Source organism: Mauremys mutica, chromosome 2, assembly GCF_020497125.1.
Source record: "Mauremys mutica isolate MM-2020 ecotype Southern chromosome 2, ASM2049712v1, whole genome shotgun sequence".
Taxonomy (NCBI): Eukaryota; Metazoa; Chordata; order Testudines; family Geoemydidae; genus Mauremys; species Mauremys mutica.
This window is the reverse complement of record NC_059073.1, coordinates 68173985-68200509: the sequence shown is the minus strand read 5'-3', so window position 1 is coordinate 68200509 and position 26525 is coordinate 68173985. Positions and strand designations below refer to the sequence as shown.

General features: G+C 40.7%; 1 protein-coding gene across 1 annotated transcript in view; it reads right to left on the bottom strand.

Moving 5' to 3' along the window:
• Nucleotides 1-16687: 16687 nt before the first annotated feature.
• TOX (thymocyte selection associated high mobility group box) overlaps nt 16688-26525 on the bottom strand; it is a 287098-nt gene continuing 277260 nt past the window's right edge. Inside the window, exons 8-9 of the mRNA XM_045007006.1 lie at nt 20381-20532; nt 16688-18882 (exon numbers count right to left, since the gene is read on the bottom strand). Of these exons, the coding sequence (XP_044862941.1) occupies nt 18846-18882; nt 20381-20532 (189 nt within the window). The 3' untranslated portion in view covers nt 16688-18845. The remainder of the gene's footprint in view (nt 18883-20380; nt 20533-26525) is intronic.

Below are 26525 nucleotides of genomic sequence, written 5' to 3'. Positions count from 1 at the left end.
CAGCCCATCCGCACTGGGCTAATGTTGACAGCCTGGTATTTGGTTCAGTGCTCTGCAACGTTAGCTTTCAGGAAAGTGGTTCACTTATTGCGTTCAAAGTTACTCCATGCAGGGTGGTGACCTGCATTAATTTTGTGGCCTTCAAATAACACTGAACAATTTATCATGTGATCTTTCAATGTGTGCCGGCACTTGTGCTTAGACATGTTCAAGTGCTGCATTGTCTCCTGTTAGCAAAGTCATTACTGCATGTGAGGGTGTCACTGCTGTACTGTCAAGGAGTTAATTTCTCTTGGAAAAATACAAATCTCCTTGTTTGGACCAGACTTGCATTTAATTTGTCAAACTATGCACACAGGGCTAGCCATTATCCTTTCTAGGGAATGGTGATTAGATCTGTACATAGGTTGGGGGTCTAATCACTGTTTTGTACAGTGATAATATATATTATAACCTCCTTTGCTTTATGTTTTTCTAGCAATACAATCTATCAGCCACTCTATCTACTTTGCTAATTAGGCTGAGAGTTTGGGGGGATTTGTATACTGTAACTCCTAAATCTCCTCTCTGATTAGCCCTGCATTTACATTCACAAATTGTTTCTAGTATTCTTCTTATTTATTTATTATTGTAATATGTAACAATACAGTTATTAATATTATTATTAGGGAGTATTTATAGACTCACAGTAGGACCATGATGTCAGCTCTCAGCTCAGGAGGGCAACAAAAATGATTAGGGGTCTGGAGCACATGACTTATGAGGAGAGGCTGAGGGAACTGGGATTGTTTAGTCTGCAGAAGAGAAGAATGAGGTGGGATTTGATAGCTGCTTTCAACTACCTGAAAGGGGGTTCCAAGGAGGATGGATCTAGACTGTTCTCAGTGGTACTGGATCACAGAACAAGGAGTAATGGTCTCAAGTTGTAGTGGAGGAGGTTTAGGTTGGATGTTAGGAAAAACTTTTTCACTAGGAGGGTTGTGAAGCATTGGAATGGGTTACCTAGGGAGGTGGTGGAATCTCCTTTCTTAGAGGTTTTCAAGGTCAGGCTTGACAAAGCCCTGGCTGGGATGATTTAGCTGGGGACTGGTCCTGCTTTGAGCAGGGAGTTGGACTAGATGACCTCCTGAGGTCCCTTCCAACCCTGATATTCTATGATTCTATGACCAGCATCATCGTCCTGCCATGCTTCCCTGATATTGTGAGCTGCTGAAGGAAACAGCAGTAGAACTGCTTCTGTGTGCTAATCATACTAGGCAGGGAGCCTGATCTCCTACTTGACATACATTTTAAAAAAGCCTTTAAAGAAACAAATTGATGGAGTAAACATGGGGAATGGAGGGGCTCTTTGGGGAACCTCCTCTGTCTGTCTGTGAGCACTGGCAGTTTTAGGAGTGAGTGAAGGCAACGCACGCCTGCTCTAAGGCCCACTGACATCAATGTTAAGGCACGCACTGATGCCAAAGGTCATTAGATTGTGTACCAGGTTGAGAGGGAGAGGGCTCCCCTTGCAATAAGCACAGCCTGTTTTTGAAGGGGCCAGGAGGCACCAGTAGGGGAAAATCCTCACCCCAGAAGAAAGATTTGAGGGACAGAAAGGTTCAGTGAGTGGTGGGGAGGAGATATTCCTGGCCTGGCCTGTTTTGGGGAAGCGCTGACTAGTGGATGTCCTGGGAGGGTGGTGCCATAGCTGTCAACCCAGTAATTCAGGCCGATGGAACTTATAGATTCCACAAGTCAAATAACTCAAAAATTCTCTCCTTTTATTAAAATAAAAATCTAGGCCATGAAATGTAAAATATCTGCATTAACACAATGTGAAATTTGCCTAGTTAAAATCACAAAAAGTCAAGAAATGCAAAAGTTAAGATCCCCTCAGCAGCATTGGCTTGGCTGTAGAACACTGATGTAGTATAGTCTGTATTTTTGTTTTTCTGGTTTGCTGTGTAGCTTATATTCTGTATTAGTTTTTAAGCAGTCAAATGTCTATTGGAAAGCATATGTGAAACTCAATGCAGCTGAATTAATCCTACTGCTGGAAGCTTAATTTTTGCATACCCTATTTTTTTTAATTTTTAACTGTGCAAACTTAATATAGCATTAATACAGCGGGTTGGATTTAATAAAGGTTTGAGCTGAAATAGAATCAAATGAGTTCTGGCAATTCTCTGAAGGCTGTGGCAGTACTGATTTACAGGCAAGGGAAAAAGAGAAGAAGAAGGAAGCTCAAGATCATGGCTTTCTAGTTGTGGGAGCAGAGTTAAATTCTGATTTGAAGAGTAAAACCAGAGCCAAGGCTAATGGGTGAAGGAACTTTTATTCAGCAGAAGAACCTCCTTCTCTGAAACTTTCAGCAGCAAGAAGTTATGGTTTAGCCAGGAACTGGCAAAGTGTGGCTAGAGGGGAGACACAGGGCTCAGAGTTCAAGGTAATGGAGAGTTGTACAGTCAACTCAGTGTAGAGGAGATCTCCAGAGATGAAAACACCAATGAGTTCTGCCATTCTGAGGAAACAGAGGAATGAAAATGGTCAAGGAAAGAGCCCAGCGGAGCTCTGTAACAGAAAGAATGAGAGCCACAGGGAAGGTATAAAGCTGAGTGGAAATTCCAGCAGATTCCATGAAAATCCTTCTTCTGGTCTATTTTCATTTCTAAGAGCCCTTGGATACTGAACTCCGGGAACTGGTAGATCAACAGGCTCTTGCTCTGTTCCAAACCCACTGGAACTAGTAGGAGCCAATTGAAAACTTTAAATTGGAACTTGAGTGAAGACCATTTTAAAAAAGTTCAAGATTTAGGGTCAGACGTCGGCCCCCGTTAAGGCTGCTTTTTGCCACTCTGGTGGTGCAAAGATGCCTGAAGTCTGGTTTAACAACTACCACCAGGATTCACTTGGCATCTGGGAATCCTTAGGTGGTAGAGCCTTGGCCTAGCCACACTCTAACCCCAGTCCCATTGTAGGGGACAAATTGGGGACATGGCTAGAATGCTGCTGCATTTCATCCCTGGAGGGGGGCTCTTGCAGCCAGGCAAAGTTTAAAGCAGATCCAAGGCTGCTCTAATCTGTGCTGGGGAGTCAAACCAGTGCCAGAATGAGTTGGGGGAAGGAGAAGTGACAGGTGGTAGAAAACTACTTTTGCCCACTCCCCTCAGCTGTGTTGACTGCAGCTCCAGCAGAACTCAGGAGCTAACCCTTAGAATTTGAAGTGTAAGAAAAGAGAGCTGGAAACACCAGCTTAATGCTCGAAGTACCCAGGAAGCATTAAATGAGTCTCCGCATGGGAATAACTGCACTCCTAGGGATAATTGTTTGCAAGATCAAAGTGATTGATAGTATCAAAAGCTACACGGAGCCCAAGTAGGAGCAGAATGGAGAGTGTCGGTGATCACAGGAAAGGAGAAGCAGGGAAGGGCAATCTGAGAATTGTGATATGTTCAAAAGTACAAATGATACAATGCTGGTGAAATGCCTAAATTGGAAGAGCAACAGCTGGTGAAATCTGAGAGGTGCAAATTTTGAAAACAAAGTTTGGCTGCTTTATTCCCTATACATCAGGTCTGTGGCAATGTGGTTTTACATCAGCACATACAACCATATGGAAAATAAGCCCCTTATGACATTAGGGAGAAACAATCCTCAGATGTCTCTGTAATGTAACCAAAGGTATTTAAAAATGTGCTATGTCATGAAAATGTAGCGTATGGCAACCCCTGATCAGAGTTCAGCAGAAGAGCACACTGAGCGAGCTCTCTCTGGAAAAAAAACATCTTGCTCAATGCCATGGCATCTAAACATTGCAAGTACAAATCTACAGAACAATAAATAAAACGCTGACACAATATTATTTTTAATTTGAGCTTTCAAGTAGGTATCAGAGATTACCTCTTCTCTTTTCATCTACATGTTGTTCGGAAATACAGAATAATATGGAAATCATTAGGGAAAAAAAATTAAAACACCTAAATCAGCTGACTTATGGCTGAATTACGAAAAGACTTTTGAAAGTCTGACACCGAAGTAATAAATAATAAATAAAATAAAATAATAATAAATAAATCCTTCAACTCTAGCTATGGGGTTACTTACTACACTGTTTTTGATGGGAATTAGGACGGAGTTCCAGGACACTATCCTGTTTCAATTAACCTCACACCCAGACCACTATGCCAGCCCTACAATGAGTATTGCTTTCTTTTATGGGAAAGTAAGAAATGCCAGTTGAAGAGCTGAAAAATCTGGTGAATGTTTTTATATTCAGATGTTGGAGGCTTCAAATACAGAGCAATGGGAAACTCGTGCTGAAGCCACAGGTCTGAGCTAGGGAGCAGAGCATGAGGTGAGAGGGGATATACAATGAAGTGGTCAGCACTGCATAAAGGAACTGATGGAACATCTGGAATATTATCATTCCTCAAATTCATTTGTTCTTGTTCCTGATTTCTTCCGTTCCTTTCTGATATCTTTTAACTTTCTTTCTCTAATGTCTTTTCATTTCTAAATCTTTATTTGCTTGTTCCAAAGAAGTAACAAAAACCTTTACTTTTTAAATGTGAGGCAAAAACGGTGGCTTTTTACTGGGAAAAATTAGTCATATTTTGTCTCCTGTGAGCACAGATAGAAGCAATCAAAACTCATTGGATTCTTGTACTCTTACAAGTCCTCTACTATTCTCAAAGCCGTCATTTAAGCGCCGGTAGAAGATTCTATTCTCTAGATTTGGTCCTCTTCTAATTCTTCTAAAGAAAATGAAGTTATTTGAAACTATATTGCTTTGTGAAATAAGCAGCTGAAAAGCTCTACGCTATTTTGTTCTCTCTTTGAAGTAGGACATAAGGAAGTGCATGTGGTAAGTATACAAACACCGCTGGGTGATAAGAAACACAATTAAACCCATGAGTGATAATGAACAGATGCTTCCCTCACACAAATGCTTTTTCATATCAAATGAAATCTGGCTGTAAGATTTTATCTATGCTAAGAGTTTACCGTTACGTTTTGAGAAAAATGCGATCTACCTTGACAGTGTCCCATCTGGTTATCTCCTCCTCTGGGCTTTTACCTTTGTGGGCATGTTCTTGTTTCTGTTAAACTGATTTTTCCGATCTGGGCAAAATGAAAAACAAAATGGCAGGTGACTTCTTGTGGGTCTTACAATAAACAAATCAAGTGCACACGTACTATCAGAGAGAGAGCATTCCTCACTGCTTCTTACTGGCCTTATTACTTCTCTTTAACAACAAGGAAAGCTGACCAATAAAGACAGACACTTGGGTCAAATTGGCTGCAGCCTTTATTAATAATAAATTGAACTAAACTCAGTGCAACCCAGAGCAGTACGTTCTTGCCGAGTTCAATCTGGAGCAGCATGTATTGATAAACTGGACAGCTCTGTGCACCCATCCACCGAGGCTGGCACCCTGGGCAAGTCAGACCCAGAGACTACCTGTCTGTGTCCTGACTGTGGTCCCCCCTGGTATGCTGGGACTTCATGCAGTCACTCCCACCCCCGCCCCAATTTGTTATTACTATTATTATTTGCATTGAAGCCTCATCTGATCAAAGCTCAGGACTCATTTTTACTAGGAACTGTACACGCTTACAGCAAACAATTTGATCCAAAATTGCTTACAATCTGTTGTAAATGGGGGGAGGGGCAGTTTGGTGCCGTGGCAAGGGCGCTAGACTGAACTTAGGTTCTTACCCCATCTCTGCTCCTGATCTGCTGTGTGATCTTGGGCAAATCACTTCACTGCTCTGTGGATCTGTTTCTACTCCCACCTTTGTCCATCTGGTCTGGTTTAGACTGTGAGCACCTCATGGCAGGGAAGGCCTTTTGTTCTGTATTTGCAGAGTGCTGATCTTGGTTGGAGTTTCTTGGCACCACTTTGACACTAACAACAATCATAATAATAAATGGTGAAGCCTTACCATATGGATACTATTGTGGTAATGTCCTGTGCTGTGAGGGCAGGTCACTTTATACAGCTGATTCTCTGGCTCCTGCTTTATTGGAAAAAACACTCTTCAGCTTTGGTTTAAGTCTCCATGAGGAGGAAAAGCTAGACAGCACATGCACTGACCCCACATGTCCTGGGTACACATGCCCAAAATAAGCACCCCACCAGGACAGAATAATTCTGGGCAGTCTGGAACGATACTCACACAGGGCATGAAATGAACCACCAGCCTGACTCACAGAGTGTCTCTTCTCCCAACTGATCCTCTTCTTGGATCGCTCCAGGACGCCTGAGTGATTCCTGGAATTACTTGTCCTAGTCCTCCAGACAGGATAAACTCTTGTGCTTTTATTTAAGCTGGTAGTGACAGGATTATGATTTAGTAGTGAACCTCCTCATATCCCAGTCATTACCAGCTCTGGTTGCTGTGATGCAAGCCAGATCAGTGGCACAGTGGAATCCCCTGCTTGCCTATTACAGTAAATTTACTGCTTGTGGAATAACTGTATTCCAGTTTTTTTTATCTAACAGACTCGTAAGTGCATTGGGATCAAGATATCACTATAACAGTAAGTCACAGTATGAAACAAAACATAAATTAGAAATTACTTACGAGCTGCATAATTTACCTTGATCAGCGTTTTCAAACATAGCCTTTTCATATTATAGAATGAAGCATAACTAATATGATGATAATTCACATGGCTGAATATAGTGCTACTGATAATAATAATACTCAGCAGTGGGAAACTGTCAAATGCATAGCCTCACTTCATAGCCATTATAGTCTTTCATAAGCGGTTTTATTTTATTCCTTATAGGTTTTGCTTTAACTACTACAATATGCTTGGCACCAGTTACAAAAAATTCCTATTTTCTCTACAAATGTTATGAATTACTGCAGCAAAATCTGTCAGAATTGTATCTTATCTGTTCTGCTTGGAAACTAAAACTTCTCCACACCCACCACATCTGCTAATTCATCTTATCTAATCTGGGCTCTAACTCCATACATGATAAGCAAGAACAAGTCTACAGGTCTTTCTTCTCTGGTGCTTACATCATGGTACCAATTTGTAAGACCCCTCCTCTCAGTACATTATTAGATGTTTCTGAAGACCATATTGAGCCACATTATATGTTTCTCCTTTTCTGCTGGGCACAGAAAAGGGGGAAGGGTATTAAGGTGGCTTTAAGCATGGAGGTGACTAATTCTTAAAGGGAAATTAGTTTTGTTACCTGTCATTTTTGTTTTTCATACTAAGGCACCCAGTGGACTGGACATCATGTCTTGTGTAGCCTGGCACTGCTAGGAAGTCAACTTTTTTATCTTTGAGGTTTAGATTCCAGCTGGTGGGCCATGGCAGCACTGTCCTGAGGAGGAAGGATAGGGCCTTTGACTTTCTCCACTAGGTACAGTGCCGATGGAACTTTCAGCTGTAACACTGTAAATATATATCTCTACCAGTGCATACATAAATGGGAGCATCTTCTCCCTATGCTGCACATTAACTGGACTGAAGGTGGTCCTTGCTGAGGACTAAGAAGGAAGGCTCTGTTTTGAGAACACAAGAAAATTTCAACCTTCTCTTGAAACAGAGTTGGTTCACGGCAAGTGTTTATTGGCTTGTTTGCTGATATTTTGCCCTTCGAAGGATGCTGTTACTTGTGATGCATCAGTCCAACATAGCATTCAACACATTCATTCTGCTTTTGGTTAAAGCCTAAGATCTCCTACACTTAGAAGCCTCTTTCTGGGCTTGATTCTGCATGCATTCAAAGCAATGGCAAAACTCCCTTTGATTCCAGTGGTACAGGACAGGTCCTTTCTAAGAAATTAGCGTGGATTCAGACCTCTTGAACTGGATGTTTCCCTTAGGAGAAATTTTCTGATTCCTGTTGGAAAACGTCTGAGTAATTTGAGAGAAACTCCCACGTGTCCTTCTCAGAGGGGCAAAACAGACCATGTGGGAAGATGACTATTCTAAATCTATGCAAATAATTCATGTCAAATTATTGATTTGATGAATTGCGCCTCTTTTGCTATTTGCACATTTACACCACAAGACCAATTTTCACAATTCTTCACCACAGATTTCAGTTAATAGGTCTCAACCTGTAGCTTGTTCTCGAGAAGTTCATTGTGAGCGGTCAATATTCAAACTATGTGCTCTTTGGAATGCTCACCCAGGTTACATGATATGTTTATGTTCTCTGGTTGGATGTGTGTTACTCTTAAAAGCAGTTTTCTTGTGCAAATACTCATGATTACAGATTCCAAAGCCACATATTGTTCTGTATTGACATACTTGTGTTGAACGTTCCTGCTATTTTACAGAAGAGTGTGGGGAGGGGGGATGCAAGCTCACACAAAATAATTGGTTTAGAAATTTCATTGAGCTTTGGCAGAGTGTTTTTACAACATTTAGCCAGCTTTAGATGTTCCTCTTCGAGTCCCTCTGACTCAGATATTTGTTTAACATGTTATAATCTTAGGTCTACAGATCCAGACTTGCTAGAGAGAAGTGCTGTGAGCCTGAAGCCACTCACTCAGAAGGAGGCAGAGTTGGCATCAGGGGGGAAATACTGCTGCAGTCCAGCAGAAGGAGTCTGAATTCAAGGATAATAAATAGCTATGGCCAGATCTTGCCCAGCTATGATGCCAGGCCTATGTATGAGATATTGATTCTTGACAAAGTATTTGAAAAACTCCTGGTAACTGTAACCGTGGTGCTGGCATCTGTTCTAGATTCCTATGGGGGAGTAACCCTGAAGAGCTGTGTCCCATAATGCTCCTGTTTGCCATTTACTATGTAAAATCTTCAGTTGATGCAGGTGATATCATTACAAAACTAAGCATAGGTCAATGCTTTCTTCTCGTCCGCTGACTACGTTTACTTTCATTTCACGTCGCTGGGCCTTGTGACAGCCTTTGCTTAGATTTTCCTGTGGCTATGCACTGAGATTTTTTATTTTCCATCATTGCCTTTATGCAGTGACATGGATTAGCCCCGACAGCACCACATGGGGTTTTTTACACACTCTGATGTTCATTAATTTACAATCTCATGAGTCTCATAACAAGTAAAATAATATGACTATATACATATGAAATCAAGGTTTGACACCCTATTGTGAAATTCCTGCAACCAGTACACTCATTAATGGAAATCCCCTTATTGCATGGAGAGTTCGGTAAAGAGGTTTCTGTTTACATATGCTCAAGTTCACAGCACATTCAACAGAATCATACAGAGAAAAGGGGCCTTCCTCCCTTGCTTGTTCCTTTGCTCCTGCTCATTCCCAATCCAGCCACATTGCTTTACTCTGGCACAAATATTATTTTCCAGAAAAGGGTCTGAAGAAAGAAGTCACAGTTAAAAAAAAAAGGGGGGGGGGAGAGGAGGGACAGCAATTTTTGATTTATGTTTTTAACCTTTTTCAATTAGATTTAGCCGTCAGCATCGTACATCCTGGACTCAGTGTCCAGCCCAAGTAAGGGCCTGGGATGCTGGGTGTCTCCATAGGAATCCTCTCTCTCCAAACCTCAGAGTGACTCAGCTGCCTTCACGTGACAGCCATTTCTTTCCAATGGCTGAAGTAGTCCTCTGGCCTTTTCCCTGGCTCAACTCTGCCTTGCTTCCAACCAGCTCCCTGAACAACATCAGGCGATCCCACAGAGCTGGAACAACCTCTGTGCTGCCTCCTCAAAGCCAGACTCACACATCACACAACCACATGAGTTTCAGGGCCAGAGCAGCATCCGTGACTCCAGAGATGGGCTGGATTTGCCCATCAGAGCGATTAGGGGTTTCCAGCACTGCGCACTTGCCTGCTTTCACACACTGAACATATTCGCCAAAGTAATGCCATCAGGCCAGAAAAGCAAGAGAAAGGGCTTGCAGCATTATGTTTGACCAAGCATACCTGCTACTTATGCAGAAATTGAAATGATCATAACTAACCTCATGGAAAATTGCACACACGCAAAGTTTGTGTGAAAAGATACATATATCAAATGTACAAAGTAATTTTAACACACTTTTGTGACATAAATTCCCTTTAAGAGGACTCATCAGCCACATTCTGGTAGAAGCACTTAGTTGATGACAGGAATGACGATGATTAAAGTATTAGACACTAGCAAAACTTCCCCACTTCTGCAAAAAATGTTAAATCCAAGCCCTGAGGCAAAAACATTAAAAATAGGTTTTTGTATGAAACCATTTGCACAAATGAAACTAATAGGTTTTAGTTAAACCATCTGTTGGTGGAGAGCCATTAAAATGTGAAGTCACGTATGGAAGCCTCAGAGACTGCTTTTGACTGCTATACATTAAAAACCGAAAATCCTGTTTCTTTCCCCTCATTTATCCGTGGTTCCATCCACTCACCAGAGTGCATGTTCAGGCTAATTAGCTTTGTATTGGCAACTAAGATTATCCCCGTTTGCAGTGCTGTCTTTGCATGAAGGTTTGTGCTCCCAAAAATGCAAGCCAAATTCATTTCTGGAAACTGCTCATTGTGCTGGGGTTGGGAGGCGGGGCAGGGTTGGGGGAGGGGGGAGAAGAGCAGTTTATGAGGGTTTTCCCCTTAAATAAACCTCCACAGGAAACTAGTACACAGAATGACACTCACTTTTGCTTTTTCTGTTCTTGTAAAACCACGCTGTGAAACCCAAAGTTAAAATAGTACTAGTTACTGTAGCACATGGGATGATTTGTGTTTAACAGGAATTAACCAACAAACTACAGCATCATTTCACTTCCTGTCCTAACTTGGGGGCAAATTCTGATGTCTTTACATAAGGCCAGATAGTTATCCCATGACCTGCCTAGATCATCTTCTGTCCAAGGTCTGGAGCATACAACCCTTCCCTGTGAAGATCTCCCTCCCTCCCACATGTGGAGGATCAGCTGCCTCCATGGCACAATCTCCCCTCACTCCAGAAAGCACTATGCAGGACTGATATTTGCACAAGGCACAAAGAATTTGCATTTTGCTTTCAGGTGGCAGTTCTGTTTTGGAATTGACAGCTGGGCCAGTCCTAGTCAGCCAACAGGAATACCTCACTCTTTCTGGAACACATGCACCTATTGAATCATACAGGCTTGAGGATATGTGTACTGTTTCTTTAAATCTATAGCAGGAAGCCTAGCAAAAAGTAAGTTGGGGGAATTCTAGGCAGAAGCTCTGACTGAAGCAATGAGCAAGAGTAGTTCCAGTGTTGCCAACTCCCATGATTTAATTTTGAGTTTCATGAGATTTGATGTTTAATTTAAAGTCCAAGCACCTGGGGACAAGTGATTACCTGAGAATCACAGTTTCCATTTTTCTTCTTTTAAAGTGATGCTTCTAGCCCTCAGAGTTGCAGAGAAACGCTTGAAAATGTCACTTGATTGCATCTTAAAGAGTAAAAAAAACAGAAGGCAAAGAAATAAACCCACCCATTTATTTTTTTAAAATCTCATGATTTTAAGCAAATCTCATGATTTTTCGGGGTGGGAGCTGACTCTGGATTTTTGAATGTTTGGGGTTGGCAATGCTCTACCACTCTCTCTTTCTTTCTTTCTTTCTTAATAAAGTTTTTTAAGATGAGGAGACGAAGTGTAGCCTAGTGACTAAAGTAGGGGACCTCGGAACTCTTGGATTCTGACCAAGTCTACCACTAAATTGCTCTGTGGCCTTTTGACCTAAACACTACAGTGCTCTCAGTTTATCCTTCATCCTCAGGGTGCTGTAAAGCTTAGCTCCTTAATGTTTAATGGTTTACAGATCTTTGAACCAAAGGAGCTATTGAAATATCAAGTACCACTGTGCTAATTATACTGTTGATTACCCTTTGTTTATTTCTGAATGTATGTTGGAATGTCACATTCATATTTAAACAGCGATCAAATAGGAATCAGGAAAAAAATTTGCTCCATTGAGAAGTGGGGCATAGCCACCTATATTTCCCTAATATAAGTATAAGCATTCACAGGAGTATTACAGACTTTGCAAAGACACAAACTGCTGACCTTGTTGCTAGTGTAACGAACAAAAAGGTCGGCAGTTTGTGTCTTTGCAAAGTCTGTAATACCCCTGTTGCTTTGCAGCTTTCGCATGTAGCTAATATGTAAATGAACATGCCTTGGCTGTTACCATTTTTTCCCCTCAAGAACAGACAGAACATGGTCCACTTTAGTTCTACTGGCACCAGGCACCTCAGAAAATTCTGATTCTTGCACCCAAAATATGTAAGAACCAACTATTAACAAAAGTTTATTTTTAAAAATTGGAGCCATTTATTGTTGGGATCTTGGGGAAACCTGTTTAAAACACCATCTAAAACACATAATAACTGGTGACCTCATAGCTTTATAGATTTTAAGACCATACAGGAACATTACAATAATTTTATCTGCACTGCTGCAGCACTCTGGCCATAGAATTTCACCCAGTAATTCAATCATTGAGCCCAATATCTTGTGGCTGAACTAGAGCACATCTCTTAGAAAGGCATCCAGTCTTGATTTAAAGACTCCACATGGTAGAGAAGCTATCACATCCCATGATAAGCTCTTCCAATAGCTATTTTCTCTCATAGTTAAAAAATTGCATTTTATGTCCAGTTTGAAATGTTCAGATTTCAACCTCCACTGCATGTTGTTATGAACCCTTTGGCTCTGCCTGCTGGGGGCATACCATATCTACTGGCCATAGCTATCTTAACGTGTCTTCTGGCCGGCAGCCTGGAAAATGCTGGCGTTCTAAGGGTTACTAGATTACAATTGTTCTTTGCATACAAAATTCACATCTGTTCTGACAACTTATTTCAGCCTGATGCAACTTGAAAAGGTTGAGATTAATCCCAGCAAATCAGAGTTCTATTGGAAAGGCCAAATCAACTTTAATTGTAACACATTGCTATTGATATTGGCATTTAGCTGCAGTGGAATAGTATTCTTTCCATTGGCCTTATTTGTTTGATTCTGAGCTATCAGTTATAGTCTATAACAAACGCTAAACTGCCTTTTCAGTGACATAAAAAAAACCCAACAACCTATATTTTTCCTTTTACAGGTTTCCACTGACCCACGATATACTGTGTGTATGTTTTATGACTTTTGCTTATCTGCAGGCTGGGAAAGAATTGTAGATGAAAACCTTGGCTCATTTTATAAAGATTAATGGTGATGTCTATACTTTTGCACATCATACTACTATGTTGTCTTTATCCATGATGGCCCACAGTGCATGTGCAAAAGCCTGAAGAAGCATTAATTTTGGAAGAGTGTCTCTTATAAACCTTTGATCACAGATTCTGACAGTTTTAAAAACTCTTTGCATATAACAGTTGCAACCTGTGGTTTGTCTGTGTTCATGAGATGACTAACAGCATTACCCACTCTCTACATGTGGGCCATGTTCTTCTAGCACCTTTCTAACCACCTACTGGCTTCCGGTATCTGTTATCAGCTCAGCCATCAGCCATAAACTGACATTTCAGCTTTCAGAACCCAAAAAAGTGACAGGAGGGGCAAAAGAGACTGAGAGCGAGAGAGAAAAAGAAAGACTCATTTGGCAATACTTTGCTCTTGCTATTTGGCCTGGAGAAAGCTACTCAAAGTGGTATAAGATTGTTTAGTAACAGCTGGCAAGCACCCGGGTGTGAGCCTGATTTTCAGATATGACAGGCACTTACAGGAATGTTGCCAGATACAGCTGTTTAAAAGCCTTAATAAACAGCAAGTCAATACTAATCTTTGCCAAATTAATCTTATCCTTGACAGCCCATCAGAGCAATTATGCTCGGGCTCATTGTAAACACACAACTGTCAGTGTGCGAGGCTCCGATCTGCAGTATACTGTAGATTTGTACGCAGAGCCTTTTTTTCAGAACAGGAAGCTTTTCCCCCCTATTTTATTTTTCTAGCTACCTATGTTTTTTCTTGCATTGGATCAGTGGGAATGAAATTTGCCTTATAAAGTGTCTTTCCCAGCAAACCCTTAATAGATTGTGACAGCTGTAGGATCCATGTGGCTGTACATTTGCTAGTAGGTTTCTTTAAGTAGGCAGTTACCGTGACAGATTCTGAAATGTTCCAAGTCGTCCTTCTCACTTGTCCCCTCATCCTGGCCAGGTCTATTTTCAATGACAACTTATTGCCTTTTACAAGTCATCAGAATAGAAATGGTTGTTAATTTGCTGTAATAGAAGAAATGATCTCTGTCAGTGTCTGTTATTTTGATATCAAAGTTGGATGCCTTTGCCATGTTTGCATTATTTATCTTAGTTGTATTTTTGTAATTGATAGGGTGTTTTTGTTCCTGTATTCTTTACCTGTCACTTGGCTCTATACTGTGACTTAGGTGAGCTGAGTCTATGGAATAAGAACTACATTTGAGTTGTGATTTATTGTGCTGCTGGATAATAGCAAACCCAACAAAGCAAACATGACTTTGGAAAGGATGGCAAATTCTGTAATACGGGAGTGTTGATACAAAGCAACGGCTCCATCCTTTGAGGTGCTGAGTGCATCCTGCCAGGTGCTGAGAGCCCTCCCCTCCCACTAACTTCAGAGACTCAACAACGTGAGGGATACAAGTTTTATTTTTTCTTCTATTGCCAGAAGAATCAAAGAGACTACATAAATCAAATACTTACCTTGATGACTCTGTGTGTGTGTGTATATGTAATGTATTAAAAAGGAGGTCAAGCTTGAGGTCGAATGGTGTGTTCCATACAGCTACTTCTTGCTGCCACTCTTCACTCTGTCAGCCACCTCACTGGTATTGTCCCCCTCAGATGCCATGGGGATGGGATGTGTATGGGAGGGGTGAGTATTAAGCAGATAGGGCCAGGTAGTTGGTAGCCCAGTGCTGGATAGGGACTCGTTGATGTGCATTGTTCCCTCACCAGCTCTGCAGCGATTCTGTGGGAAAGATAAGCATGGTGCTGTTTTACCTTCCCGGCGAAGGCCCCTTCTGTTAGAGTCAGCAAATGGGATGTGGGCGTTGCTCTGGGGCTTGGTTACACAAAGCCCTGTTGTAGATGGCCCTGGCCCCTTATGCATCCAGCCAGACCTGCTGGCTTTGGAAAAATGAGAGGGGAGAAACTCTACAGTAGGTTCCTCACAATGTTTCCTTCTCCTCCCATGGGATTTACTGTGGGAGGTGGCAATCAGGCCCATTATTTGTTAAAACCCCCATTGATTTCAATGAGGGCAGGACTGGGACCCTAGTGGGTAGTGTGTCTCTAAGATGTATTGAGCAATTGCAAGTGATGAATTCCAAAGGTTTTCCTTCTGGGACATACCTTGGGGACAATCCAGCAGGTTTCTGATCAGATGGAGCTCATGTGTTACTATCATCCTGGCCAGGTCTGTTTTCAATGACAACTTATTGCCTTTTACAAGTCATCAGAATGGAAATGGTTGTTAATTTGATTTACTGGAAGAAATGATCTCTGTCAGTGTTTGTTACTTTGATATCAAAGTTGGATGCCTTTGCCATGTTTGCATTATTTAAGTATCAGGTAACTCCTTGCAGATAGTAACCAGACATTGCTTCTTCTGAGATCAGCCACGAAAAGCTGCCATTGTGGCTTCAATGCTAGATCTTTCCTCTGGAACTAAGACCAGATGGGCACAGGGATCTTACATCAATCCAGTTTTTTCACTCCAGGTGCAGTGATTTAACTATATTGAATTGAAGTGCATCGACACTGCTTTGTTTAAGATATGTTCGTTGCTAATCATTGCATCCACACAGTTCTGTGCACCTTCGAATTAACTGCTCAGTGTTTTGAGCAGATTTCCCATAGTGCAATGTTCTACCACTCAGCTCTATGATTTGTGATTTTTCTTGTGGTGCATTGTGGGATGGACATCTATCAGAAACTATAAGAATTCTGGCCCTGAGAGTTTATACTAACAAACTCCCATGATTCCTCTCCTGGCATCCACTTACTTAGGGATCTGGGGCAAAATCAGTACTTGGCCCTGCTAGTGAAGGCAGGGGGCTGGACTCGATGACCCTTCAGGGTCCCTTCCAGCTCTATGAGATAGGTATATCTCAAATATATGTTCAGTCCCAGGTCTTCTCCAGATGGGATGAACATATAGCTCTCCAAAGAGAGCAATCTAGGCCAGAACTTTTAAAGATGTCCACTAAAAGGCTTATGGGGCATGGCTGCTATAATAGGTATGTGAACTCACTACTACCTGATACTGAAAAAAGGCACTCTCGGCTGCCTGCCAGCATTTAAACCGAGAAGTGACATCTGGTCAAAATGACCCTGGAGCAGTGGAGGGCACACAAGGACAGGTTGACCTGCATGTGAAGCGATGCAGGATGGGAGAGTATTTGGAGTCAGAAGCAGAATAGTTAGGAATGCGTCCACATGAACCTTAAAATGAACACACTCATGACACAATGGGTTCACTCCTGTTCCTAGGATGATTACTTATTGCAACCTAAGAGGACAAATAAATTGGTTTAAAAACAGGTTGCATGTGGACTCAAGGCATTTCAAAGTGAACACCATGTAGACAAGATAAACACTGCTGCTCTTTCTGAAGGCCAGGTCTACCACAGTTTCAGGCACAGAATTCCCACTGAAGTCAATGTGAATTAGTAATGTTCTTGAAGTTAAACATGGGCTCAACTGCTTTGTTGGATTGGGGCCAGAGTGCTCAGCATGTTGTAGGTTCAAGCATTTAAAGACTAAGACCAAGTAGCGGTGATTTCATACAGAATAAGTATTTTATTCATGATGTATTTTTATTTACATTAATTTTTGCTTGTATTTTGAATTCTGCTTGGATATTGTAATTAACAACGTTTATACCTTTTCTGCACAGCTGCTCTAAAAAGATTAAGGTAACACAGATCTTTCCCATACAAGAAAAAATCTGCCTGTCAAAGTTATAGCTGACTTTTCCCGTCCCAATAATTATCTTCTCATTTTAGAACTGATGAGAGTGGAAAATGTAGTTTATTATAATATAATAAATAGAAGACATTGGGTAATTAGCAGTGCTGGTATATTTCTAAAGTACTAAACAGACAAACAGTAAACTGTGAACTTAATCACGAGTTCTTATACAGTTTCAAGACAGGAAAATTAGAGCTCTCAGCTACAGTTATTTGAGTAATCACATCTGATCTGCATTATTTATTAGTTATTACATGCTCAAGTGATTCAGGTTGTACATTGCCTAAAATCATTCCAAAATAAGCATACTGTACCTTTTGTTTTTAAAAAATGTTGACTGGATTATTTTTATTTCACATAGGAAATACAAATCAGTGGTATTCATCATCAATCGGACAGACATCCCAGTTGACATCCCCCAGTAATATGTTTTCCTAGCTATCCCTGATTTGAAACCTTGAGAATGTTCTATTTTGGCTTCCTTACTCTTTATCCTACTGCCTTGTTACTCACCTCGCATTTTAGTAAGTATTTGTGATACCCTCCTAAAGCTCAGAGCAAAGTCATTTATCTCTTATTACAAGACCTATTGCCTTCGTGATAAAATGGTTGAAGCACGTTTGTTAACTTTTCCAGTTTATTTATTTTTATTTTTATTTCATTTGACTGATTAACCAAAACTGATTGAGCTCCAAGAGGCAGCATTTAACAGACGGTGCCTTTCGGTTTATTTAGCCTTGTTGGCTTATGAGTTCATTTGGGTAACTCCCTGTACAATGCATTAAAAAGGGAAGTACTTAAAATATCCCCCCCCCAATCTTCCACCAGCCAAAGAAATGCAGAAATAAAAGTGGGGTACTTTCATCTTCTGCTAGAAAACGCAGGTTTGGCTTGATTCATGTCATTGAAAAACTAAATAAAATATTCACATCAGTTGTGAATAATTTTTTGCCAGCAAAAGTTAACACAAAGAAACCTCTTTAAAATGCTAACAAATTTACTTACAAACACCTATATTTATTATTTCATAAATAGGCGCAACAGGTTCCATTAAAAAAAGATTAAATACAGACACAGTATGAAGAAACAATAATACATAGCCATATGTAAAGGTTATAATTTAGCTGTCTCCAATCTGTTTCTGCATCTAATAAAATATCAGGTAAGCATTTGGCAGTTTTATACATAAAAGGACTTAAATGATGTTTACTAACCATTACACGTAAAGTGATTTTTAAAAAAAAAGCATTTTTAGGCAGTATAAAATAAATGTGTTTGTGCTCTTTCCCAAGACAAGTTTTTTTTCACCCTTTTATCTATTTAATGAGACAAAGCCAATATTTTTAATTAACATCATTTGGGAATACTATTTTTTCCAAATATTTTGAAAATATAGAACTATTAGTCAGTTGTTTAAAAATGAAGTAAAAATATGAATGTTTGCCAATTTAACCCCTATTGTGAGCCAGTTTCAATTACAATTAGCTACAAAAACATTCACATTTTATACTCTAGGAGAGTGTAACATAGATGCTATTTACAAACTTGCTATGACTGCTACATCAAGCCATTTAAAAAGTCTTTAGTAGTTTCATATAAACACCCATTATGAAAACCAATGGAAAATCCAGGACTTTTATCTACAGTTGCTAAGGCAGTTACTAGCGCAGCACTTCACAGCAAAAAACAACATAAAATCTGAGTAGTCCAATTTTCCTTCAGGAAAGAAGAAAAGCAATGTCCGTTAAAGGATCTCTGAGAAAATAAAATAAAATAAAATAAAAAAAGAAAGAAAGAAGCAAGACTATTTTTTTCCAGAGTGGGTGACCCACAAGCTCAAATAGTCCTAAGTGCTTAGCAACTTGTATTTTCTAATAAAATGCAGAACTGCCTTGACTGCATAAAGCAATCCGTGATGAAAAGACTTCCCTGCAATCCTCAATGGAAAGGAGAGGTTTTCCAGATTTTCAGGTAAGGTACAGTGCTTTGTCCCTCTGCATGCCCCTGTTCAAAAAGAAATAGAGCAAACACTTTTTAAATCTGTCAAATTTTTATTAGTCCTACCATCTCACAAGAAAGAAACTTGTCATATTTCAGGCGTCACTAGTTCGAGCCTCCCACTGAAGTACTGGTTGCACTGGTCTAACAAAAATAATGAAAACACTAACCATCATTTGTACCTGCAGAGCATGACTGGAGAATCACCAAGTGCACTACCTATGTGACTGAAATAACCTCCCAACACCCAGCGAGGTAGGGAAATGTTTTGATCCCCATTTTTCAGAGAAGGGAACTGAGGTGCAGAAAGATGAAGTGACTTGCTCAAGATGACAATGGAAGGTTGCAGTAGAGGCAAGCACAGAACTATTGTTTCCTGGCTCCCAAGGGAGGCCTTCAGCCAAGGTTCTCTCTGTACATAGATCTCCACCTTCTTGTACAAGGGTGTGTATGATGTGAAGAGGGGCTGTTAGCGGGGAGGCGAGGAGGCATGCCAGAGGCTGGGAAGGGGCAAGCTAGGGGTCTGAGTATATTAGGCACAGTAACTACCTGCTGAAGATTGACCGGGAATCCATACAAAAGGTAAGACAGCTATTAGCAACATTCCTCCTTGAATTGCCTCCCCCCACCCACATATCAGGGATTCCTGGAGTAGCCTGAGGAGTCTGTCACCCTGGCTCCACTGGAGTTGTGCTGCATGGGATCTAGCAGAGGGTCTGAAGGGGCACCATGGTAGAGGTATAGTGCTTCTGTGCGGATGACACTGTGGGTATGTCTACACAGCAAAGAAAAACCTGTGTCTGACCCGAGCCAGCTGACTTGGGCTGGGAATGTGGGGCTGTTTCGTTGCTGTGTAGAGTTCCAGGTTTGGGCTGGAACCCTTCCACCCTGCAGGGTCCTACAGCCTGGACTCCAGCCCGAGCCCAGAAATCTACACAGTAATGAAACAGCCCTGCAGACTGAGCCCAGCAAGCCTGAGTCGGGTGGCAGGGGTTTCTTTGCTGTGTAGACACACCCTGTGTCTCTGTTGAATCCCCTGAGATTCATTCTTTTCTGTTCTGATACCAGGCCCATCACTATAATATCTGAGCATCATGGCACTTGTTCCACTGGGGGAAAAATTCCACCCAGCGATGGAAGAATTTGTAAGAAAATTCTATGAGGGGAGACTTGTGACATTTCCCTCTTAGCACAGCCCTGATCAAGCAGGAAGGAGTGATCTGTCCCTCCCAATCTTATCCTTTAATGATCAAATTGCAGTTCTCTGGCAAATTAAAGTTTTCCAGAAGTAAAATGCACTTATCTGAGAGCAATCTTTAACTGTATGTGTTGAGCACTTGCTTTCATACAGTAATTCAACTACTGAATAAACACAGCACCTATACAGATGCCCTTCTAAAAAAAATCAGTAGAGAAACGGGCAACAGAGCTATTTCCCACCCCCTGCCAGACATTTGTGTCATAAAGGTTGCTCAACACCAGGTGGCATTCATTGGCTGCTTACCCATTACTGCAGTAGTCATTATTCCAGTCCACAGTCTGTGCTGGAGGATTTCTGCACCCTGAACGAACATACTCCATTGCTTGGGTAACAACTTGTGCAGCTGTAGATGTAGGGTTGATGATATTCTGATAATCAGGCTGAAGAGTAAATCCCTGTAAGAAAAAGGAAGCCAATACAATGTACAATAAACCAAGCAGTAGTTTAGGTGCAAAAAATCTTTTAAAAGTAGCATGTGCAGAACAAAATGTCAGAGTCCTTTTCCTTGTATTTATACTCTGAATTGGCAAACTTAAAACAGGCAGAAAATGTGTGTGGGTGTTTATTTTTTAAAAACCTTTCCTTGATTTTGGAAACAAACAAACAAACAAACAAACAAAAACAAAACAAAACAAAACACACCAAACTGTTAGATAACACACAGTTATAGTATGGAACTAAGAGCCATGAGACAGAATCAATTTAAAGCTAAGAGGACAACTCAATCAACTCGGGAGAAAAAAAGTCTGTTTGCTTCTTAGAGCTTGCATTTTGATTAAACTAAGGATACACTAGTAGTTAATTCCCAGAATATGCAACAGAATCTTTTTGAAGGATGCAGGCAGCAGGTGGCTGAGTGTTTTATTAGACTACACCTATTCACATATTGTTCTCTAAACCCTTTTTTTTCGTTCAGTCACAAAGGGACCATCTGCTTCTTCTTTTATTTGTACTTCTTTCTCAACTAAACAAAAATTCAACCAAAGCTTTTTAACAGTTGGGGAACTAATGTAGTGAAAGCTGTTTGAAACCAAGGAGAGGAGAAAACAAATGGAGGATGGAAAGAAATGTATATTTTTTAAATGAAATATTTAGTAATTGAAAAGCAATAAAGGTTTTTGGCATATTATTTCAATACAATAGCGTGTTTAAATGCTGTCTTTCAAAACTAGCAGAGTTGTTAGAATTTCAAGGGCACCAGGTATAGATTTACTATACCAAGTTTATCCTAAATAAACATAAAGAATGTTTCTATAAGGTTAGAAATACTTCATAGTTTAGAACATATGAATGCAGTATGAAACCAAGCAGTGGTTGCTGGAAAAAAATGGAGACCAAACTCAATGCTGGGGCAAGCAGGTATAATTCCCTTTGAAGTCAATAGAAGGTGCACTGCTAAAGCAAAGGCTGAATTTGGTCTGAAATATTTAGTTTGAAAATCCACTCTTTCTGTCCAGAGTTCATATATGGCGTGCTTGTGACTAAATGCATGACTTTTCAGTTTTATTTGTTAGTTTAAGTGGTTTGTATGTGGTTGCTTTATATACACTTTGTAGTAGGAGAGGCTGCTAGGGAGATTTATTTCCTGTTTCTGGTTTAATAACTGAGCCATGTTGTCTTTTTCAAAAAGAAAGAAAGAAAGAAAGAAAGAAAGAAAGAAAGAAAGAAAGAAAGAAAGAAAGAAAGAAAGAAAAAGAATTTGTAGTTTTTGTTAGGCCCCTCGGAATGAGCCTCCTTTAAAAACAAAATGTCACTTCCCTCTTCTAATCACTCCACTGGCCTCCATTTTTCACTGCATTATATTCAAGTTTCTTATTCTTATCTTCAAAGCCTTTTAGAGCTCTGTCCCCCCCACACTTACCATGTCCACCAGTCACTCTATTAAAAATGCTAGCCTTGATCACCAACTTATCCACTTCTCCTACAACCTTCTTCAGACCTCCTTCCACACTGCCTCCTAGGCATAGTATGCCCTTCATGAATTGATTCATAAGGTCAGTACCCTTTTCTCTTTCAATTCCTTCCAGAAGACCCACTTCTTCTGTGAGGGATGCCTGCAAGAAACTGGCCAACTAATGGTGGATAGGTTGAGGGATAATGGGGTATAGCTGATGTGTAACATATATATGGTTGTGTACAAAAGATATACACATTTTTGTTGTTACTCTCTCACCCTTGCTATGGAAGTTGCTTGTCTTCTTGGGCCCTGATCCTGCAAGCCAAACTGTATGGGCCAAACCCCATTGCATTGTGGAGTCTTAGGCTGAAAGTTCTTCAGCTGTATGGACTTTTGTCTTCCTGAATGTGAATTGGGTTAACCTAGTTGAGGCACTACTGGAATACAAATAATGCTTCATAATAACAAACAATAAGTGGGTTACATTCTGTGCTCTTTAATTGAGCAAAACTCCTATTGACTTTGATCAGAGTTTTGCTTGATTGAAGATCATAGAATTGGGTCTTGTAATATTATTGTCATAATTTGTATATAAAACACTAGTCTTGGGGCCATTTCTAATTCAGTCACAAGAGGAAATTATATAAAAGAGCATATTCTCAGGCATTTAGAATTACCTTTGTACCTTGGCGGTACATCGTCCTTAGTGATCTATTACCAGTCTTTATGAAGCAAACATATACACAGGACCATCCAATAGTGTTGGTAGCTCTAGCCACCTGTTTTAGAGAAGCATGGAGCTGAACAGGCCTAGAGAATCAAATATACTTTCTGTCTAAGACAGATGGTTCCTCAAGGTCAGAGGGAGAGAACAACAGTACAACACTATAAACACTTGGGCTAGACTAAGGACAAATAAACATCTTCAGAGTGGAAGGATGTTCTGTGGCGAAGGCATTGGCCTGGTACTGATTGGGCTCCAATTCCAGGCTCTAGCCCAGAGTTCCTATGTGACAAGTCACTTTGGCTCCAGTTCAGCAAAGTTTGTGCACATGAATAGTCTGACACAGTTGGTACTATTTGTGCTGAAATGTAAGCATATGCTTAAGTGCTTTGTTGGATCAGAGCCTTAATCCTGCTATGCCTCAGTTCTCCCATCTGTAAAACAGGGGTAATAATTCTTCCTTTTCTGCAACCTTTGTCTGTCATGTCTATGCTGGGCTTCACTGAAGTTTTCTACTCTCCTCAAATTAACTCCTCTCGCGTCAGCCTACCTCAGGTGAGAGTGCTCTCAACAGACAACTCCAAAGATGCTCAAACAACACTCAAGCTGCACAGAGTGTTTGGATTACAGCACAGAGTCTCCAATGCATTTCTACCCTCAGCATCAGCAGCCCTTGAGCTCTGACCCACATCCCCTGATGGGTCTGCTAGCTCGAGTTTAAGGGCCTATTTAACTGGAGCTAGAGAATTTTATGTGTGGACGAGAGCTGGGTTATGGGCCCCACTTGAGTTATACCTCAAGCTAACACTGCAGTAAAAACATGCCTTTAAATTGTAAGCTCTTCGGGGGCAGGGACTGTCTCTTACTCTGTATGTAAAGCACCTGGCAAAATGGGGCACTGATCTTGGTTAAGGCTTTGTAGGGCTACTATAATACAAATGATAATTTACACTGTTGAGCACATATACACCAAAGCGAAAGATAATTTAAGAATTCCAGAACTACTCAAAATGAAGGGCTAATAAATGATTATCACATCCAAAATGTAAACAATACATATTTCAGCCTTTTCATGTAAAGTAAGAATCCTGCAATATATATCTGCATAACACAGGAAGACAGCTTCATATTAGGCCTGTAGTAAATATTTGTGCATTATTTATGTAAGTCCTTAACACACAATGATGAAATAAAAAGTGTTCAGAAAATGAGTGCTTAGAGGTCTAATTAAACAATGCTGAATATTTTGCATTGTAATGCTCAAGAGAAAATCACCAACTGTTTTGCAACATGCCTAGAATTTTAAATTTCATTTTCCTGTGCCAGATTGAAATAAAAATAGGGGACTTGATAAAGATTAATTTGGTGTCAGAAGGGACATTTGCTCTTTAATTAGATTTCTGTAGCCCTAGCTGTTTTGTTGCACCACGATAGCAAGTCCTAAAAAGCCTGCAGCAGAACTAAACAGTGATCCTCATCTCCACACTTTACTGGGAACTAATTTCATTTCCTGCCTGTCTGGAGAGGTATTTTCAACAGGCATCAATGTTTTTGTCTTCACAACTGATTTATTCATCAATCTCAATGTGATTTTTTAAAACCTTTAAATTACATCCAAATCCTAAAGCATCTGTTTATTACACAAGGAAATTGAAAAGCTGTCTGTGTGATATCATACAAAGATTTTTCCTTAAGGTTATAAAGGAAGTTGACAGATATTAATGATTTTTTTTTCTCTTGACCTCATTCGAAGACATAGTGTAACAAAAAGGGGAAGAAATCTGGACAAATACAGCAGGCCCATGAGTTTATTTTATAAAATATGTAGTAGAAAAATGAGACTATTATTTCTGGCAGGCTAGGCAATCACATTGCAGTATACATTTATTTTCTTTAAAAAACCAACAACCAAAGGTATACGGAAATGAGCCGTTATTTAAAAAAAAAACCAGTGTACATTAATCTTCTGCCTTTTTTCGATATACACTATACGGATTCCTGCATCCTTGGGTATTAGACATTAAGAGCCTTGTTTTAGCTGCCCCTGCTTGTGTACAAAGGTGGGACAGAGGTAATAAAGAGCCTTCCTCCACTTTGTGCCCCACTGCAGGGCCAGTCACCATCAGTTGGCAGAGGAGGAAAGCAGGTGCTGTGCTGGACTAATTCCAGTAGCAATGCTAGGCTAGCCTTCCCAGTGAGGTCAAGGAGTGGCTGGGAGATGACGAGACCATGTCCCCATCCTTCTCCACACAAGCTGACAGAGTTCAGCAAGTTTGAGAGTGGGGAGTTAACAGGAGGGAGCACCAATGTCTGTAGAGGGAGGAAGGAGGTGAATACCCTTTCAAATGGCAAACGGGCTCCTACTTCAACATGTGTTTCCCTTGAACCTCAGAGGAATTTTGGTTGATTCTGCCAGAATTCTTCACAATGCTCAAGTGAAGCCAATGGCTTAAAGCTGATATCTGATCCACAGGACACAAGTAATTTTACTGATTTCGGGCCAAATGTTGCCCTCCCTAAATCAGTGAAAAATCCTATTAGCTTCATTGTGAGTTTTATCTGTGTATAAAGACTGCCGAATTTGCTCCAGAAGGCCAAATTCTATCCTTAGAACTGACAGTTTCAGAGCAGATGCTGATATTAAGCAATACTGTATGCAAAGGTGTCTTCCACAGGTAAATTACATTTTACCACAAATCACCATGCTCCAATTAATGCAGCTCTGATTCTAGAAACCTCTAGTGCTCTCAGAAAGCAAAAAAACCCATGTGAACTTTAGGAGATAGGGTCACACAGAGCCAAAAGATGAAATACTGCATATACCATTCTCCCAAACAACAATTTAAATCCTGCTTGAGTAATGCAAATTATAATGGACCCCTCATTCTTTTTTAATGCGCATCTACTAGGAAGATGTCTAGATGTATGTCTGCACCAGTTGTAATAATAATAAAATGATAAAAAGCTGATATGATCATTCATAGGTGCTGAATCCGTGGGTGCTCCATGGCTGGAGCACCCATGGAAAAAAATAGTGGGTGCTCAGCACCCACCAGCAGCCCCATGGATCAGCCCCTCTCCTTCCACGTCTACTGACCACTGGCGGGCCTGCCGATTAGTGCCTCCCCCTCCCTCCAAGCGCCTTCTGCTCACTGCAATCAGCTGTTCAGCAGTTTGCAGGAGATGCTGGAGGGGAGGAGGAGGAGCGGGGGCAGGAAGAGGCAGGGGGAGGGGGTGGAACAGGGTGGGGCAGGGGTGGGAAAAGGTGGGGCGGGGAGGATGGGGCAGGAAGAGGTGGGGCATGGTGGAGGTTTTGGGGAAGGGGTGGAACGGGAGTGGGGTCTGGGGTAGAGTGGGGCTCGAGCACCCCCCAGGAACAGGAGAAGTCAGTGCCTCTGTGATCATGATATGACAGTGATAAACCAACACTGTTTTTGTAAAAGGAAAATCATGCCTCTCTAATCTACTAGAATTCTTTGAGTATGTCAACAGCTGATAAAGGAGAATCTGTTAAATAATGTATTTGTACTTTGAATAAACCTTTGACAAAGTTCCTCACCAGAAAGTATAAGGAAACTTTGGCAAGAAGTCATGGGGTGAGAAGTAAAGCACTGTCAAAGAACCAAAGTTGTGTAGGAATAAATGGTCAATTTCCATATAGCAAAAGGTTATCAAAGGAGCACCTCCAGGATCTGCACTATGATTAGTGTTGTTTAATATATTTATTCATAATCTGGAAAAAAGGAGTGAAGTGTGAAGTGGTCTAC